We start from the raw sequence: 21315 nt of genomic DNA, 5'->3' as shown, positions 1-21315 counted from the left end.
AGATAAACTATGGGGCTTATGTCAAAATTTTGAATTAATTACATTTAACTAAATAATGTTCCACTCTGAGTGCGGCAATGTCTGGGATTTATGTAACAAACGTTTAAATATTGACATCATCGTTATGCCGTAAAAGTTAGCCATTAATTTGTTATGGTCAAATACGTATTTGGAGTGTTCCAAATTGCATTTCAAACGACTGTTACTCAATTCAGTTTTTAATCAATGTGAAAGGACTTAGATGGAGATATCTAAATATTCAGTTGCTACATTTTATAAACATTTATTGGATTCTTGTGAAATGGCTACCATAAATAAGACGAATTTAAAATGATTAAATTCTTCTTATTTTAAATGGTAGCTATTACAACTTCTTCAAACCTACATCAAATTAAGTATTCCACGGTCCTTTGTATTAAAATGGCTTATATTTTTGGTTTGTTTATTAAATTTTTTATCGCTAAAGGCTATATTTGTCACACCAGACATTAATAGCACGCACCCATGGGCGTACCGAGAGGGGGGCAGGGAGGACAGCTGCCCCCCCCCTGGATCATGTTGACGTCCCTACTAAGTATATTATCTAGTACTTTCATCTATAAAAATTAAAAATAATAAAACGAATTTTTGCCATTTGTTTGCAATACAATAGTTTTACAACTAAAAATTATTAATCAATACTAAAACTAAAAATTACAACTAAAAAAAAAAATCTGATTTGCCCCCCCCCCCTGGCCCAAAATCTGCGTAATTTGCCCCCCCTCCCTGGCCCAGAACCTGGGTAATTTGCCCCCCCCCCCCCCCAGGTTAAATATGGACTAAAAGATTCTCTTTATAAATACATTTATGATCAATTTAAAATGCCGACGTTAATTTTTTCGACATTTACAAAGAGCTATCAAGTAACCTTTAGCACACGACAATGAAAAATCGGTTAATATATACTAGATGGTATGGCATGGAGTTGGACACAATATGAAAAATACAGTAGGCCATATTTTATTTAGAGTACCCGTATCATGTTCACGCATACTTTAGCGTGCTTTGAGATAACTTTAAATAGCTAAACAATTTACTGTAGAGTACACTAGTCCGTGCTGAGCGAGTTTAATTAAAATAAGGACACCTACTAACTTTACTGTATGATGAGTACAACAATGTCATGTCTGTCGTATTGTGACGATACTATACATTATACAACCTATTTCCGACCAATGGAGTTACTCTATGTGTTTATACTATGGTAAAACTCCGTGGTCCAGTGGTTACGAACGTGGCTCTTGACTCGGCTTGGGTTCGATTCCCGCGTTGGAAACATGTTATTTCCAAGTTTGGTTAAGACAATGCAGGCTGATCACCTGATTGTCTGACAAGTAAGATGATCCATGCGTCGGATGGGCATGCAAAAAGTCGGTCCTGCGCCCCATCTCTCGCCAGTCGTGTCGGTATTCCGTCCCACTGGGTTATTCTAGTAAAGGAATAGAGAGTGCTCTTGTGTACTGCGCACACACTTGGGCACTATAAAATTACTCCTGCGTACCTGGCCTGGTTTCAAAGAAACCGGCCACCGTCACCGAAACCGGTGTGGGGGTATCATTATACTGTGGTAAGTACTTACCGATTTATCAGCCAGGTAGCTCTGTGCGATGGCGATAGTGACTGGCCTTGACAGGTCCATGGATTTGACGTGCTTCACCACTTTTCTGCAAGTAAGAATACGGTGATTTTCACATTCAAGTATAACTTTTAAACTACTGACTACTGTAAAGGTGTTGTAGGTTAGACCAGGGGTTCCCAATCTTATTCAGCCTGCGGCGCAGTTACACGTAAAATATTTTGTCACGGCGACCTACTCTACCTAGCTATTAGAGAAAGATACATAAATAAATACTTACATTTAATGATTATAGTTGGATTAAGCAGGTAAATACTAAATAGTAATTTAAACAAATATTCAATCATCTACCTGCTTTACATAATTAATATTATATTATAATTTAATTTTATAATATTTGTTGTTTCGGATAATGATGGAGGATCGACTCACGGCGCCCCTCTTGCCTTTCCATGGCGCACCAGGGCGCCGCGGCGCACAGTTTGGGAACCCCTGGGTTAGACGATATCTTGCCCGGTCGTAATCTCGCTCCTCTGCTATTTGCGGGAACATCTCGCCTTGTATTGGGTTCTGTTTATGCACTAATATGTAACTATGTAACAATGCTACTCATTTATGTGCTATGTATATTCTTCTTCTGTCAATACATGCATTCCCGTTGCTCCTACGGGTAACGCATGTTATATTACCAACCGTTGGTCAAAAAATGCCTTGTCTTCTACAAGTTTTATACTTATCGAACAAGAGGGACAGAATTGTAAATAACTTGATTTAAAAGATAAACTCAAACTAAAGGGCATTAGTCACTCACCCGAAGTAAGGGTCGGCCTTGACGTTAGCGGACCGGGGCTCGTTGGAGATGGACCACATGATGACGCTGGGGTGGTTCTTGTCGCGCCTGATCAGCTCCGTCAGCGACTGCTTGTGCTTCTCCAGGAGGTTGTCGGAGAAGATGCTGGAATTGATAATATTGACAGCTGATAACATCTGTTATAGATTAGCAAAAGTATTGGAGAAGTGGTTCACAACAATAATTGTGAGGATCGTCAAATTTTGCATACTTATATAAAGTTTGTTTAAAAAGCATTTAATTATTATAGCTCGGTTTCTAAAAATTTTTCACGTCCTCCATAAAAGCTACTATAAGTTGATTAAAAGCTTTGATTTTTATTTTTGAGTCTTGAATTCTTGACTCTTGAGTCTTGACTCAAGAATCAAATTAAACTTACTGTCAATAGTATGTTCGGAAACAAGCTATCGAATCAATCGCCCTATATAATGGGAGTATAAACTACCGCAACATTTATCTCTGAAGCCGGCCATATTTTATTAGGACAAGTTTACAAATTACAATGTAATGTTGATTTTGATGATTGATGAAAAAGAAAACAGAATTTTCCATATTTTCTTTTCTAGATACATATTGCTTCGTAATATAATTCCTTCGTAATTACAGTTTCGTTTTTCACTTTTCTTGAGATGCATCTTGCATAATATTGATCTGAATTATGCGCGCACGCATCGCGCTTTTTGCCGTAATTTCCGAACGCAACACGCGACGGGCGTACGAAACGCGGACGTGCTAGCGGAAATATACGACAAAGAAACACTAAAAACTGTTTATTACAACTTAGAAGTAGGTATACTATGCTTTTTGTTCATATTATCGCTAGAAAGGCATGGTAAGCCGTCTGTATTTTAATTGTATATAAAATATAATCTACATAATGGTACGTTGATCTAGATTCGAGTTCTAGATGTTGAATGCTCTATCATAAATTCATAAACAAAAGAGGGTTGCTTCTTAAAGCATCTACAGATTCCATGGTCAAAATACGAGGATAGCCACGAACTTCTATTATTTAAATTTTTCATAAACCATAGCAATTTTCAATTTATTGATATTACATTTTCTTATTTTTCTTGGATTTTCTCAGGGGTCATTTTTAGGAGATTTCCATTTTCTGACATTGGTAGCTTACCTTTGGACACTTAAGGTAAGAGAGAGATATTTGTATCCTCGATGATGTGAAGATGAACGAATAACAAAGGAACGAATGGACTCCTGAATGATTGAACAAATGACTCACTCAGTATCAACTCCTGGGCATTCGTCGATGATCATGATGCCCTGCTCATCAGCCAGGTCGTAGATTTCCTCAGCGTAGGGGTAGTGGGAAGTTCTGAAGGCGTTTGCACCAACCCACTTGATCAGATTGAAATTTTTCACCCAGAGGACTGGATCCCAGCCTTTTCCGCGGAGCTGAAATAATATTTCGTAGCTTAGATATTAAACGCCTTCGTATTCATGTAGTTTAGAGCATAGATTTTGACGATTTTAGCGTTGGAAAAACAAAAATTTGATTGATCTTGAGTTAGGTAGGTTGAGTTGATATTAACCCTATTATTTCGTGGCCCTCTTGTTAGGCCGCACGCAATCTGAGTTCAGATCATTCAACCGTCGGAATGGCAATTGGGAAGTCGGTACTACACCTATTTTCTTGTCAGTCGTGTTAGCCCACGAAGCTAATACTAAGTGTTAGCCCCTAGAGCCTAGTAACAGATCTACGAAAATAAAGGCAAAAATAGCGTTTTTCCCACCATAAACTACGCTACGTATGCTGGTCTTCTTCCTTGAAATCAACCTTCATCACCGAATACCAATGTTATAATCACGTATTAATCATTTTACTCACATCAGAGTCCTCGTGCATGCCGAAACCTCTGAGGTAGATGGGTTTGTCGTTGATGAACATGGTGGTGTTGCTCCACGTCACCGTCCGGATGCCGATCTTGAGGTGGTACGTGTCGATGACTTCATCCAGCGGACCTAGGAGGGACACCTGAAAGAAATCAAAAAACAATACATACACACATACATACATACATACCGGTAGGGGTAAATATTAGAATATTTATTAGGTATTAAGCCTATCTCTCTATATTTAATAGATTAAATATGGAGAGATAGGCTTAATACCTTTTGGCGTACAGTAAGTCATAAATGAGATGAAAGAGCTTTGATTGGTTTTCATGACTACGAAAAAGTAATTTTACCTACTTGAAAACTTTACGACGTATAGCTATTGATTATTTTGAAGCTCACGCGCCTTGATTTCTTGAATATAAAATTTCTTCGTCTAAGGAGGTGGGGAGAATTTGGTACCTCTTTAAGTGCAAAGTAAGGCAGGATTTTGGGCAGGTTGCACTACAAGTTACAACTCACCTTGAAGGTATAAAGGTATCCCGAGTCGGGGTGCATGAGGTAGGGCCACCAGAAGTTGGCGTTGGGGATCTCTATCAGCCCTCCGCACTCCTGCGCCGCGGCGACCTGTGTGTCGTTCTTGTCGTATATCTGGATGAGGCAGCCCACGTCCGAAGACGCGCCCTTGTAGGTTGTGTTGTAGATTATGAACCCTGGAGATTAAAATTGTTTGGTATAATGAGGGTGTTTGATATTGTATTTGCCACCAGGTGCCGCTATGTAGCCTTAGGGTCTATCGAGTTAAACTGCTGTCACGATAGTCCAGCACGACTCGGTGCATGAGTACCGGAAACTATTCCACCTGAATTTTTTTATGCGATCCTCTTCAAATTGCCCTCCTGATGATATAAATGCATGTTGCCATGGCGTAACCCGGTGCCATATTGTTTAAACAAACATTGTTAATTTAGCTGTAATGTGTCAGCCAGCCTGCAGTCAGGGTTAACAGGGACGAAATTATTCTAGCATTGTAGCTTGGTATAAAGAGAATATAATTACTACGGCTTGGTAATTAACGAAACCAAAGACACGCAGTCGCAACAACTTAAGTTCTAATGCGACGGTATTAGAAAATACAGACAAGATCGAATTGCTCAACGCGAGGACAAGGTTCGGTTGTTAAACAAAAACTTTTAAATTCTCTGGTGCACATAACACAGATCTTGAATTTGTTTCAATACCGTGCAATAATAACAGAACATTATTTTTACTTCAATATTACTAGGTTAAGCCGAGGCCCGATGGTTCATATACAGAGTGTAACAAAACTAAGTGATACTGCCACTTTTACAGGTCACTGTAAAAGTAGCAGCGCTAAAGGAGCAATTTTTTATTTTTAACTATATGGGCAAACTCATACCGCCTGGGGCGTTTGACCATACAAATCACAAAAAAATGGCTCTTTCAGTACTGCTACTTTCACAGTGAACTCTATAAGGAACGATACACACACAAGTATTATCACTTTTGTTACACCTTGTATATTCTTTTCATTTTCCCTTTAATTTGACATTTTCTCCAGATGATACGTCATGCAGCTTTAAAATTTTATCCGAGTGACCCATCTGATCCATAGTGCGTATTTCCCTTTATAGTCCGAGAGCTGACATGTAAACATCGCCCTTGCATCCATCAGTATTCAGCGATTGTTTGCTAATAATTCTGATCTCAATCTGTCGCAGTCCCCGTTACTTATTGTTCGGTTTTGACATCCACCAGATACCATCGCTGCATTGTCACACGTTGCACGCACCGCTGTTGTTCCCTAGACTATAACACCGTGCGGTGTCCTATATTTGTAGATGATAGTATTTGCGGGAATAGTCCTAATTCCACAATATGGATTATACACTATAAGCTCGTTTATCGCTTTGTGAAGTTTTTGTCGGTAGTTTGTAGGTAGTTTGTCTTTTAATAAAACTATAGATTGAAACGGAAATGAGTTTTCTAAGTTATTAGATCACTTATTAAGTTATTGCTCACAAAGTTCTAATTATACTCGAATTTCTGACTGACTGGACCTTTATACCAAAGATGATACCTAGATTGTTACAATATGTGATGCACTCCTGCATAGAATTAGTATTGCATATCCAAGGATATAAAATAGGGAATAGAATTATACCCGGCTTCGCACGGATATAAAATATAAAGCCTATGTTACTCACTGAAAAAATGATTAAAATCGATTCAATACTTTTCATTTAATATTATTTAATCAAAGTAAGTATATTCATTATACTACCCGTAGCCCGTATTGGTCGGTACCGCCGCAAAAGCTATGTCTCGCAATTTTTAAATCTGTACCTAATATCTTCAAAAATATTCATTTAAATCATGTGCTTGTAAAGGGTCATATTGATCTATATTAAATCAACAATGTATTTAAAGTATTTAATGGATAGGGATTAATGCCGTATTGGTTAAAATCGCTTCGAAAATTAGCCATTATTTGTAGTAAAAAATATATCCACAGCCGAACGTATAACCTCCTCCTTTTTGGAAGTCGGTTAAAAAGTAAATGATAAAAAATGTTATTGTGGGATATACATATAGCTAGCTAAAATATTGCAGAAACAATATTATATTATCCTATTCTTAACGTACTATCTTGTATGCTTTAATAACCGTACATCATGTTACCTTGGAACTCATCCCTTTCACATCATTACTGGTTATTATACGTATAATAAGGGATTGATACCAATCCTCTAACTAATCTAATAACATTCATAATTATATTACACACAGTGTTAGTTACATTGTAAGTGGATGTAATACCTTTTAAGAAGATTTATTCATTTTGCTCTTATTAACCATGCATTATGCAACCTGTGGTTCTCTATATCACTAGGTAGGTTTTAATTATTAAACTGAAGCTGAAGAACGTGCCCCTACTCCTTAATTTCTTCCTTAAATTAAACTAAAATATTAGGAATTAGGCTGATATTCTTTGCTAGTTTTTTAAAAGTACACTATATTCAGTAGTACACTGTACATAATAATATTATATTTTATCATTAATAATAATTATTGTGACTTCATACAATTTATAGGGTGTAATGAGATTAATTAGTTGTGCGCGATGGGCTTGTGAAATTACCAGTGAAAACTCCTTAATAGAATTAATTTTATAAGTGATCGGTTCCGCTATTTAATTTCGTTAATGCGATAAAAATATTAAGGTCTTACTTTGATCCGAGTTAAAGCTAATACCAAATGAAGAATTATTTTTACTTTTTAATTTATTTTACTTTTAGTTTCGTCTCTATATAGCTCTTGATCAACATGAATTTATGAATCAATGTGGTTAGGACATCATAGCCGTTTACCACAATATGCCATCAATCATAGTACGATATTATGATACTGTCAATTTTTTTGAGTTCTTTGGGTTTACCAGCCATAAATTCAAACAAAATGATTATCTACTCTGTAGGTAACTACATACTTACTAAATAAAGTAAGGTAATAAAATCAACTTCAAAAAGAAATATCAAATATTTGGTAAATAAAGATTAATGGTACTTAAACTTTTTTTATCTGAAGAACTCTTGTCTCTGATGAGACGATAGTTTTAAAGAAAGAAGGATCCAACCCGACTTCGACCATAGATTTACTATTTCAAGACGAGCTATGGCTGTCTCTTTCTCACCTGTGAGTCCCTGTATGTCAGTGTTGACGATGACGTCATCGATGTAGACCTGCGGTGTGGAGTAGAGGAACACGGAGCGGTGGATGCCGGCGTAGTTGAAGAAGTCGAACGTGTACGACTGCTCTTGTCTCACCTTGTTGTTCCTGGTTGGACAGAGATATCAATGTTTAAAAGTAAAGTCGATATTCCCAGACAATCAAATAAGGAGAGTCTATATAATCTGCTCTGCACATTGGCACTAAGCTGAGCACAACAAAAAGCTTTCGATTTTGTTAATCTTTAGGTTCCTATTATTCCGTTTGCACCATCCGTGTCCTAGTTAGTGACCATTTAGTGTACCTATTTCTTGTGATTTTTAGGCGGGCCTCCATTATAGTCCTTAGGCTTTAGAGTTTAGGAGATACAAAAGAGTTGGTGGAATCTTTAACACAAGAGTTATTCCAACTCTTGTGTTAAAGATTCATGACCCTCGAAAAGCCCTTGGCATTTGGTGAAAGCTGAAAACGGGCATCATAGAATTTGGCCCGAAATGTTTAAGTGTTCTCCTAAAGTCCATTGCTACTTCTACCAGGAATCCATAACCAAACAAGAGAACAGGGAACTGGTCAAAAGGGGGTCAATTGAATGATACCGCGAATTGCATTTAATGAAATAATTAGCTACTGCCCGTCTCAGCCGAGCCATTGACCTTAACAGCTGTATGAGCATTATAAACAGCTCATTGAATAATACCATTAATCTTTTACTATGATATTATATTACCTTATAATATAATATGTTTTTTTATGCTTTATACAAGAAAGTCTTGTATTAAATTTATCGACAACGACTCCAAGCATCTTCTTGAGTATTTAGGGAGTTTTGGTGGTCGTACGGTGAAGGAAAACATTGTAGGAAACCCGCACATAGTTGGTCCCAGACGTATTGACTAGTTCTTTCCTCTGGACTAGGTCGACTATGATGCGAGAATGCCGTATGCGCTTGGGCAACCATACGGACATTTAAAAATCTTGTCCCAGGCACTACAGTATTTGAGGAGTGGTTACTTATGGATGTATGGATGTTTGTTACTCTTTCACGAAAAAACTACTGAACTTTACAATAATATAGCTTAAACATCAGAATAACACATAGGCCATAATTTTAACCGACTTTCAAAATGTGTTATGTTCCTTTTTTTATGTTCAACGATTACTCCGCCGTTTGTTAACCGATTTTCAAAATGTTTCTTTTGGTTTATATGGTATTATCCCAATTTGGTATTATATTCACAAAAGTGGTGATCTGATGAAGGATCCATAAGTAATCGAGGGAACTCCTCAAAATTTATAGGGAAACATGTGGTGACTTCGGTTTCTTGAGAAGTATTCTAAGCATATGCTACCAATAAGTAAGATTTTGCACTGAGGTTTACCTGGTATACCGTGGTTCCGAAGGTGCTGAGAGAACTCCTGATTCTTTATTGATACAAGTTTGGGAGTTCCGGCGTTGTTTTAAGAACGGAAAGCATATGCTACTATGCAAATTACATTCATCATCATCATTACTACCATATTATACCATGCATCGTCCCATGATTATGAGGCTATTATTGGTACTTTTCATAGTCTTTTAGATCGAGACTCGAGTCTATAATTTAAAAAATCTATACTTTAATATTATTATAAAACTGAAGAATATGTTTGCTTGAACGCGCTTATCTCAGGAACTACAGGTCCGATTTAAAAAATTATTCAGTGTTAGATATGTCATTTATCGAATAAGGCTATAGGCTATAAATTATCACGCTAATACTAATACGACCGAAGAAACTCAGGAAAATGTGGGAAAAACGGGGGAAATATTAGAAAGGGTTTATCTCACGAAATTTTTATGGCAATATTTGGCACAGATATAGAGTAGACCACGTGAAGGGAGTATAGATATTTTTTATGGGAAAAGGTACGGTTTCCGTAAAATTCCTAATTTACGCGGGCGAAGCCGCGCGGGAGATCTGGTAGGTACTGTATAAATCATCCACAACGGTTGTAAAGGCCTAGTTTTTTTGGTGAATAAAATTATTATAAATTCGAGCATATGCGTACTGCAAGCCCGAGATTCGAGATGATGTTTTCGGTGTCCAGTTTTTGGATAATAATTCAATAGGAAACCGCTTTTTTTTAATATTAAACACAAGGAAGTTTCATAACATTTTGTTATCTGTAGCGGAAAGATAAAGACAAAGTCCAAAAGTTATGTAGATAACAGTAATTTTTTTTGCAGTCGCATCAAAAGAATATGTCATATTTTGAATGATGACTGTTGGCTACAGCAATGCAGTTTTATCCATATAAACCTGTAGATAAGAATATCAGACTGCGACGTTATCTTGAAGCGACATAAAAGACAGAAGATCAGTTGATCCACAACTTTAGTCACGTGGAATTAAATTTAGGTACCTAATACCTATACTACATTAAATGAATGTTTTTCATTTAATTTTGCTTGGGGCTTTCCCGAGGCCATCCGAGGCACTAGAGGAGTCAAGATGTTGTACACGACCACGGTTGCAATAAGTGTTGTCATACTCACGCGACCACGATGTCCTTCACGTATCCCTGCGGCACGGTATCGCTCAGCAGTACATTGTCGACAACCAATGGGCGTTGACAGCAATAGTTCCAACATCATACTCACGCGACCACGATGTCCTTCACGTGTATCCCTGCGGCACTGTGTCGATCAGCAATATATTGATGACGACCACGATGGGCGTATTGCAAGTGTTGTCATACTCACGCGACCACGATGTCCTTCACGTATCCCTGCGGCACGGTGTCGCTCAGTAGTATATTGTCGACGACCACGGTGAGCAGGTTGCTGGTGTTGTAGTTGACCACGTCGGTGATCTCAACTTCGAACGGAAGGTGACCGATCTCGTGGAACGCCATCATCTTGCCGTTCACCCACTGAAATAGAGATTTTGATAAGTTTCTTGTCGTACTAAAGATTAATTAGGAGCAAGACATCTTCTTAATTTGGTCGGGTAGTCGGGAATCATGAGCAACGTAATTACCAATGCTGGGTAGCCAGCATTGGTAATCACGGTTCTCGAAGGTTCCTATCTCCAGTGGTCCAGTCACTTGGTTGTCTGACAAGTAAGATGATCCATGCGTCGGATGGGCATGTAAAAAGTCGGTCCTGCGCCTGATCTCTCGCCAGTCGTTTCGGTTTTCCATCCCACTGGGTTATGAGAGTAAAGGAATAGAGAGTGCTCTTGTGTACTGCGCACACACTTGGGCACTATAAAACTACTCCTGCGTACGTCTATAAAGTAACATCTTATAAAAATTCCCAGCCTTTTACGACATTAATCAACTTTAATACACAAAATATTATGAACACAGATCTTTCTAAGAATTAAGATAGGTCCGTACGGACAGGTCCGCAACTTCATACAGTTCGGTCTTAGATACGGAGCGATCCGTACCGACGACTAAAACAAGCCTATCGGTAAAACAGCTTTCGCGAATTCGATGCAATTTGTTAATTGTCTAATAAATACATGACATCTGGCAGCCTGAGGGCCTGTTTCACCACCTTCTGATAAAGTGCCAAATAGGTTATTCGTAACTTTTTTGACAGATTCTCCATACTTGATCTGTCAAGTTAATTGGTGGATAGCCTATTCGTTACTCATCAGGAAGTATTGAAACAGGTCCTTATTATCGTAACTACTATCAGTAGCGATAACCCTGTTTACTGATGCGAGGTTGCGGGATTGATACGCAAGGTTCAATGGTGAGGATTATAGGAAGTTCGGGACCCAAGAGGGTCAGTGGGTCAAGTCTGTCACACGCATATTATGACGTCATAATTACACACTCGGGTTCTTACTTCCGTCTACGCGTAAGGGTGCCAGTTCGATAATAAAAGGTGACCGATTTTTTGTAACAGAAAAATATATTAACATACTGATTGCGATAGCGCAACGTATACGTCATACAAAAAGTAGTTCGGAAATAAGATGAAATTAAAAAATATATGTTTTCTCACGATAATCAAATTTTGTTCTACATATTATACAACAGCAACAAGGAAATAAGCTTCATTTAGCTCCTGATTAGAATTGATTATGTACGAATGTGTCCTTGAAGTAACAGCATTTATTTACATGAAATTAGGTAAATATAATCCGTAAAAGTTTACGGAATGCGGATTTACTTTTGATTATTTTAAACTAGATGTTACCTGCAATTTTGTTTACGTAGAAATTCGTATTAAAAGCGAGGGCACCGTAGATTTTGTCTTTTTTTTTTTTAATGAAATAAAGGGGCAAACGAGCAAACGGGTCACCTGATGGAAAGCAACTTCCGTCGCCCATGGGCACTCGCAGCATCAGAAGAGCTGCAAGTGCGTTGCCGGCCTTTTAAGAGGGAACAGGGTAATAGGGGAGGGTAAGGAAGGAAAGAGAAGGGAATAGGGGAGAGTAGAGAAGGGAAGGGAATAGAGTAGGGGATTGAGCCTCCGGTAAACTCACTCACTCGGCGAAACACAGCGCAAGCGCTGTTTTACGCCGGTTTTCTGTGAGAACGTTGTATTTCTCAAAAGTGTGCCGAAGCATGGCTCTCCCACGTATAAAAAAGTTGTCTCGATAAAAACTATTGAGATAGTCCTGGATGGACCGTCATTATCCGGAATTTAAATAGAGTTTGAGCATAAAGGACCTTAGCTTATGCTAATTCTTTTAGTCCATCGTAAGCGTGAAAATTTAATATTTAATAAGGAAGAAAATGTGAAAATCAGACATACAGAATAATTTTCATATTATAATATATCACATATATACATAATAATTATATGGAGTGACATTTTATTGGTTATTATAAAAACAGAATGGTTTTTGCGGTACAGTGATAGACGAATAAGTTATTCGACAGACATGATCTCATAAACCCATTTATGGGACCACCACGACCGCAAGGACATGTTTTGTTATATTCATCAGATAATGATGTTTTTAAATCCGATGCAGTTACACTAGTTATCATATTGGATAGAAAAGTATAACCATAAACCGTCATATTTAAATGGATGGTCATAAATTATCGTAGTATATAATATTTACTTTGTTGATACTGGAAAATATAATGATTTCATTATGGTTGGTTGGTTCATGGTTGGTACTTGGTACGAGTTATTATATCATTATGATAATATAATCAATAATCATCTTATAATCATACTTCAATAAAAAGAATAACTTCGCTTAGCCTTATGAAAAACGTTACTTTGTAACTGGAAAATGTTCTTATAAATTTCATTGTTTCTTATCTAGTGTTTTTTAACCCCCGACAAAAAAGAGGGGTGTTATAAGTTTGACGTGTCTGTCTGTCTGTCTGTTTGTCTGTGTGTGTATCTGTCCGTGGCATCGTAGCATCCAAACGGGTGGACCGATTTTGATCTAGTTTTTTTTGTTTGAAAGCTGCCATGATCGATAGTGTTCTTAGATATGATTCATCATCATCAGACTGTTCAGTGCTGAACAATCAGGGTTTATCTGGTTCATGAAAGGCCGTTGGCAACTTGTAGTCGTTTGATTGGTTTTATATTTCATTCTAGTTCGTGACATTTGTGAATATACAATATACGTATACACATAATAATGTGAAAGTTGACCTGGTGCTGCAGCATCACCTGGTAATCAATAGGATATCCAACTCCTCGCCAACTTAGAGCAGAGGTTTCGTGTTTGGGCTCATTTTAATTGCGACAACCAGTAAGAAGTAGATAACCAGTAAATATTTACATGCTGCTGCTGCAGCATCACCTGGATTCTATAGGAACCGAGCTCGTATGAACCCAAAGTGGAGGTTTCATGTTTGGGCTCATATTAACGGCCTCATCGAAAAGGACATTGATAGAATATAGAATAGAATATAAGGTAATCACGCGAATCTGATTGTGTTGATAGGAATTATTCTGCACTATTTAAACCAACACAAGTTTAAAAAGTATGAAATAAAATAAAATTAAGAAATAAAAAAAACCCCCGCCAAACAACTTTAAAAAGTAATGAACTAATATAAACTGCCTTTAAGTTTAAATAATTCGTAACTTGTGTAAAGTAATATTTTAGTTCATAATTGTTTTCAAGGTGTGTCGGGGGACCGCTAATGTAGATGTTTGATTTCACATAACAAGTTTAAGGATCAATTCACAGCGAACTGAATCGAGATAATCAGCGACTTGGCGGTTGTAGGTTGTAGTTTACTTGGCGGTCCCCCGACACTCCTTGACAACAATTATGGACTAAAATATTACTTTACACAAGTTAGGAATTATTTGAACTTAAAGGCAGTTAATATTATTTCATTACTTTTTAAAGTTGTTTCGCGGGGTTTTTTTTTTAATTTCTTAATTTAATGCATTGCTTATTATTTTAGGGTCTACGAAATCTTTCAAGTTATTTGCCGGTAAACATTACTTGCAATCAGCGTTGCCAGACTCGGGACGTCTGGCAACGCTGATTGCAATACACATTTTTGCTTGGCAATCCCATGGACGCATCATCGTGCGATGGGCAATCCTTTATTTTTCATACATCCGTCATTTCTACAGAAAACAAAGATTAGATTAGTGTAAAACCAATGAGTTTCTAAAATACTAGAGTAGCAATGTCTTACAAAAGATTCTCAGAAATGCGTAACCACTTTTTTGTTCAAAAGACAATGTCAAGTCATATATTCGTTATGTCATTATGTATGTGAGATATGCCTGCAGGCATCTTCGAAGTGGCAACGCGTTGCTACCGTAAACTTCCAATCTAGTTACGTTAGTAACATAGAATATCATTGTGTAAAACGGTGTTACTGTGAGTGATATTGAGCGCATGTTGACACTAAACAAATTAGTGTGACGTAAGAGGATGCAGCAAGTGGTAATAGCGGCCAGTTGAGGCAGGTCAGACGAGGTACATGTTTCTCAATGTTATACTACACCTCATGTCTTAAGCCTAATAAATATGACCTAAAATATATCTTTGAGCTATTACATACAGGAAGATACAAAATCTAGAAAGAATAAATACATACAGCCGAACGTATTACCTCCTCCTTTTTGGAAGTCGGTCAATAAAAAAATGTCTTCTGTTATTCTGATTTTTTACGGTTAATCCGTAGAACCTAATGTAATCAATAAACTACAGCTGTTAGATTAATTTTATTTGATCACTTGACATCTTCGAGAGGATATATTGCTGCAATGTTTTCAAGCTAGACGCAGCACCAGCACAGACAGTAAACAAAACGCCTTGTTCGACGTTTGACAATTTTTCTGTCTTTATTCTGATATTATGATAATTATGCAGCAAAATTTTTTTAATGAAATAAGGGGGCAAACGAGCAAACGGGTCACCTGATGGAAAGCAACTTCCGACGCCCATGGACACTCGCAGCATCAGAAGAGCTGTAGGTGCGTTGTCGGCCTTTTAAGAGGGAATAGGGTAATAGGGGAGGGCAGGGATGGGAAGGGAAGGGAATAGGGAGGGTAGGGAAGGGAATAGGGTAGGGGATTAGGCCTCCGGTAAACTCACTCACTCGGCGAAGCACTGTTTCACGCCGGTTTTCTGAATTTGAAGCAGCAACATGCGGGATTATTTATAGATTATTTACTGTATGTGCTAATTGCAGTCTCTGCTCCGGCCTTCATGAAATATTCCCTATTCAACAATATGTTTTTATCGGCAAGTAAAAAGATCAAATAAAATATAGACTGCAATAAACTTATATTGGTGTCCTATTTATTATTTAATCTCATAAGATGGTGTTTTAGTGGCTATAAAGTATAAATAATATATTTATGCGAGAATAAGCAGCCAGAGGTATCAGTTAGCCAACTGGGCCCAGACAAATAGCCAATTGGCTACAATTGCCTAGCGACAAGGGATTGACACTACCTAGTATTAACTGTAACAACTAACACTTGACCACTTGTTCCAACTTTCTAAGACCGCTGTAAACTCTAGATGCCTTTATTTTATAGACTACCCTTTGACCTAGATTCTACATCTCACGGGATCTTTTTCGGGCGCCTATCCAGATTTCAGAGTATTAATTATGATATTAAAATCCGTTCAGTAATATTAGCTTGTCTCGAGCGGTGATTTTAATCTGCAATCGTAATTTTTCTTTTTAATGAGTTCGCAGCTTTTTAAGAAAAAATATATTGTTGCGTTTATGGCAAAACGATAAATAATCGATTGACATTGTAGGTTTGTTTGCTCTTTTCCTCTTTAGTACGGGAGCCCTAGAACAATTTTTTTTCATTCATCAAGGTTATTTTTTTGTGAGTAGTTTCATTTTGATAAGATGAACAACATTTTTATCTGGGAAAAATCTTGAAAGTGGTAGCTAACAGAAATTTCATACTTTGATTTGATGGTCCTAAAATATGGATTGTTCTATTTGTAGGACAATGTTACCCTTAAATTATGTAATTATTAACCTCAACATACAAAAAATCTGCTTGTTAAGGTAGTAGTACCTTAACAAGCTAAAGGGTAGTCAACCAAGTTTTGTTGACTACATAACCCTATAACGGAACCCTAATCTAACCAGCTGATTTTTTGTATAATTTAAGAGTAAAATTGTCCTACAAATAAAACAGTCCATGTTTTAGGACCATCAATACTACTTTGCAAATAACAAAAGTAACTAAGACTGGCGCAAATGTTTTTGGATTACAATTTTAAAGTTGCAAATTCTTGATTGTATAATATAATAATGGCTTACCACGAAACAACAATATGATTTCTAAATCACTAAGTAGCGTGGTCGTCTCGGTCTTGACCTTTTGGATGTCCTATTTGAGATCATACACCGAGAATCTATTACAAGGCCCGCATACGTACGGACCGGAAAAAATCATTCACATGAAAAAAATACCTTATTATTAGTTATGTAATATTATTATCAATATTCAATACTAATAAAGTAATGTAAGTACCATAACTTAAAGAACTGTAGCAGATAGGTATTTTAAACACTTCAGGGACAGTCTCGACTCTTAAATTATGGCTCTATCTACGTCCTTCGTGGTTACAATATTTAAAATGCAACTAGAGAACCGTTTTTCCATACAAACGTTGTCCCCTTTTTCCTCCCTGGATAATGCCGGTAGAGTTATAATTTTTTTCCTGAATATCTATGGCCACTATTAGCATGTCCCTATGTTTTTTTTTCATAGTTTAATTATTAGAAAGGATATAAACGTTCAAAAACCCAAAAAAATGGCCAGATTTTCTGCTGTGTTCGTATCCAGAAAACAAATTTGGCTAGATTAAATAAAAAAAAAATTAAATATAGGAACACAGTTTAAGCCTTGCTTTAATTTTTAAATGAATAAAGTACTATGTTTTGGAGAAGAAATCGGGGAATAACGAATCGTTGATTTTCTGCAGTTGTCTCTATCGCGCTCTGCGGGGGGAGGCTAGAGGTAAGGAAGACAGCAATAGATATTACAAGTACTTGTTTTTCATTTCTCTAGCCCTTGGTGTATCCTCTTAAAAAGATAAAAATGTAGGTATATATAAAAAAAAATGGAATTGTCACCAGTCTGTTCTACATTCTCTACATAAGTACTTCTGGCTCATAAATCCTGTACTTAAAGCTTTAAGCTTTATGATACATGTAAATTCCAGGGACTAAAGTGCGAAGTAATAGCATAATGATTTCGTACGTAATCGTCGTAAAGGATTATCCAGCCTACACCTACGGCTTTAAGCTTCTTTCACAGTAATGGTTTAAATAATCCATTAGGATTTCGGAGTGCTTAATTTGTTTTACAATAATGCTGCCTGACAATATTTTAGGGTTTTCACGTTTCAGTTGTTCCTTCTACATAATATGTGGACAAGTGCGGCTTTGATTAAGTCGCCTAGATCTTTTTAGGATACCTAGGTATGTGCAAACAATTAACTGAAACGATAATTATCGATAGGTTTTGGTAGAGTCAAGTTTGGTCGAACTCCCGTGTAGAGCAAAACGCGAGTCACTGTCGAAGTTTTTATGGTTATGGTAGGATCACGCCTTTACAGAAATGTCCTTTGGATAGTAGGAACTAGTACGAAACCTATCCCGGCACAGGATACCATAATACCATAACGTGATCATCAAGGATGTCTCAGGACCCTTGAAATGCACACGTGGTCATAGTACTCACCACTTGCGCGGCATAGTGCACGCTGCTGAATCGCAGCCAGACGCGCTGCTCGCCGCGCGCCCACCAGGCCGGCACGTGGAACCGCCGGTCGTACCACACGAGGCCCACGTGGTCACGTAGCGAAGCCTCCTCCCCGATGTCGTTGTAGGACGACGGCACTGGCATCGGGATCACTGGACCTGTCTGAAGATATAAGGTGGTGAAAGGCTGTAGGCAACAATTATCTATGGCAACTATATTAATACTAAATCTAAATCCTGCGCTGGATCAGCCTTATACACTAATAGCTCGCGACTAAACCTAGACGCCAAGTGCTGTTAAAGTTGCTAATTTGGTTGTGGTTCATTCTTGCGTTAGAACAGCAAAAAAGTTTTGTTGCAAATTGGAAAAATGCAGATCGGTTATCTGATTGTTTGACAAGCCGGATAAATTCTAGCCTGCGTCTGATCTCGTCAGTCATATCGGTTATCCGTCCCAATCCCCCCTGGATTACGAGAGTTCTCTTGTGAATTAAAACTATGCGTTCATTTGGGTTTTACTACTGCTGCATAGCTGGTTTCACAAAAAACCGGCTATCGTCACCGAAACCGTTGTGTGACTTGTGAGACACGACTATGTAAATTAGGATACCTTTATGATCTCTTAATCGACGTGTGAAAGAATTTGCATAAATTATAAGTCGTAAAATTAGCACAAATTAGTCTGATAATCTGTAGACTTTACACTATATTTCTCCCAAAAAAACAAAAACACGTACCGGGAGAATTCAAACCGACCCGGACTTTTAACCAAGGTTGACCACATCACATACCCATCTAGATAACACCAACAATGAGCGTCTTAAATGTGCTTATGAATAAATGTATGTGTAATGGTATGTTACGTACATTCCTATTATGAGAGATATAAATTATATCTCTTACATTATATCTATACTTCGAGGAATTTCGTGTTTATTTTTTCTACAGAGCTTTATAAAACACTATGCATTCAGAAGTATGCGCTGCTGGAGTACGATTATGTGTGTACTGCTAATCCTACCGCCCAAAAAATCACTTGTTTATATTCTAAAAAAGCAGATTTTTATTTCTCATTAGAAATTAAAAAAATTATTACCTTATCAAGATCCTTCTCGTACCATCCATGTCTGTATCCATACTCTGGATCAGCAGGAGACTTTCGGAAGTTCCAGATACCATCTAGGCTCCTGAGATCTCTGGTCTCTGTGGTGCGGGGGTATAGCGCCGCCCCCGAGTATGTGGTCTTCTGCTTCTGAAGTTCATTTATCTCGTTCGCACTCGCAGTATCTGGTACTAGCCCTCTCGCTCCCGCGAGCAACACCAGGAGGCATACGCATAGTGCCTTCCTCACAATCATTATCTGCAACAATATTATGTTTCTGTTACAAAAGAAGCAAGACGTGATAGCAGCATCAATAAAATGCGATTTAAATTTAAAAATTGTGGCGCGCTAAATCATGAAGAATAAAAAAAATTACAATAATCAACGAGTAAATGATTATTATGAATTAAAAGAATTCATAAACAAATTTAAAATAAAATAAAAAAAAAACTTTCAAAAATTAAAATAAATCAACGAGTAACGGTTTATTTGGAAATTAAAATAAGTTGCAACAAAAAAAATAAAATAAAAATAACGACCTATTACTAGAAGATTTCTGAGATACGCACTCAAGGAAAGACGAATGAAAACAAACAGGCAAACAAAAACCGTACCTGTTTATATACTTTGACTAAGCAAGGATTATCACAGCTCAGGATGTAGTGACAAAAATTCCGAAAACAAATAATTGGGTGAGTGTAACGTACCCTAAATTAATAAAATTTAAAAAATAACTTTATTAGGTAAGGGTGAATACCCTACTTAATTTTGTTTTTGGAAATATTCGGCTAAAGTATTTATAATAATTGTAATGCGATTTATATATTTTTTTACATGAAAATTTCAATATTGAGGAGTGTTAAAAATTTAAGAAAAAAAACTTAACGGAGGCACAATAGCTATTTCAATAGCATTTTAAAAATAATTCTGATACGTAACCTTTGTTAAATGTTTTAAGAATTTAGCGATTACCAAAAACGGAGAGTGGTTTAGACTTTAGACACGCCAAACGCATCATGCAAATAATAATCTATATATTAATACGTGAGAGAAAAACTTTGTAACCCTTTTTACGAAAAATGGGGAAACGTAGGTACATGAAATTTCGAACAGTTATAGTTTATGTGGTGAAGGAGTGCATGGAGCTAAAATTATTTTAAAATAATGCTTTTATCATATATATTTTTAACAAATAAAACGTTACACACACTACGACACTACTAGGAAAATTGACAGATTTTTGAGTGACAAGCCTATACATACGAATTATACTCTTTTATTTATGGTTGAAGTCTGTTGACAACAAGTTGACAAATTGAAAATGGATTATTGTCTTTTTTTATTTAATTTTAGATACTATTAGACAATGCTTAAACGGCCAGTCTGAGATCAGCTGAGTTCCAGAGACAAGAATTGAAAAAAACTATGATGAAGTCAATATTTTTTACAAAATATAGGTAGTAGTCCTAATGTCGTTGCAGGTAAGGTCGAATTTCGACCATTGGGCGATCTCTAGTAATATTTATTTGTGCTCCATTCTGTACTTGATTTGTTAGCCTGATCGTGGGAAAACCCACAAATCCGGCAAAGACGTGGATTAGGGTAGATACCCTAATCCATCTATATTAAAATTAATCATTCAGATAAATGATTAATTTTAATATAGAGCTAAAGTAGAGCTCAAATCAAACGTTTATAAAAAGCGTTTTGTCAAAAAAAAAAAAAAAAAAAACATTTTTTTTGCATTAAGAAGTTTTTTTTTTAGTTTTTGCTCCATAAAATCAATGCAAAAAAATCTTAACTTGGTTTGACTTACCATAAGCTTTGCCCACTGGCGGCTAGCTATTGTTTAAAAATTTTTCATGTAATACTATTTATTGGTGTAGCATTGCGAAACTCATTTGTGTACATTCTGTGTCAGATGCCGTACACCACCATAATATAAACATCGTTCAGATT

The 21315-nt window shown here is 36.9% G+C and overlaps 1 protein-coding gene across 3 annotated transcripts in view; it reads right to left on the bottom strand.

The window, feature by feature from the left end:
- Positions 1-21315, bottom strand: part of LOC121733216 (beta-glucuronidase) — a 39142-nt gene that overhangs the window by 3433 nt on the left and 14394 nt on the right. The window contains exons 1-10 of one of the 3 annotated variants that reach the window (XM_042123398.1): positions 21173-21187; positions 19351-19614; positions 18235-18417; positions 10813-10982; positions 8035-8177; positions 4842-5032; positions 4312-4458; positions 3706-3878; positions 2427-2570; positions 1619-1703 (exon numbers count right to left, since the gene is read on the bottom strand). In XM_042123398.1, the coding sequence (XP_041979332.1) occupies positions 1619-1703; positions 2427-2570; positions 3706-3878; positions 4312-4458; positions 4842-5032; positions 8035-8177; positions 10813-10982; positions 18235-18417; positions 19351-19614; positions 21173-21175 (1503 nt within the window). In that variant the 5' untranslated portion in view covers positions 21176-21187. Of the gene's footprint in view, positions 1-1618; positions 1704-2426; positions 2571-3705; positions 3879-4311; positions 4459-4841; positions 5033-8034; positions 8178-10812; positions 10983-18234; positions 18418-19350; positions 19615-19895; positions 19919-21172; positions 21188-21315 lie in introns of those variants that run through there. The other 2 variants (XM_042123399.1, XM_042123400.1) reach the window with 2 other exon arrangements.

This window comes from Aricia agestis, chromosome 13 (genome assembly GCF_905147365.1).
Source record: "Aricia agestis chromosome 13, ilAriAges1.1, whole genome shotgun sequence".
Lineage (NCBI taxonomy): Eukaryota > Metazoa > Arthropoda > Insecta > Lepidoptera > Lycaenidae > Aricia > Aricia agestis.
This window is presented reverse-complemented; position numbering and strand designations above follow the sequence as displayed.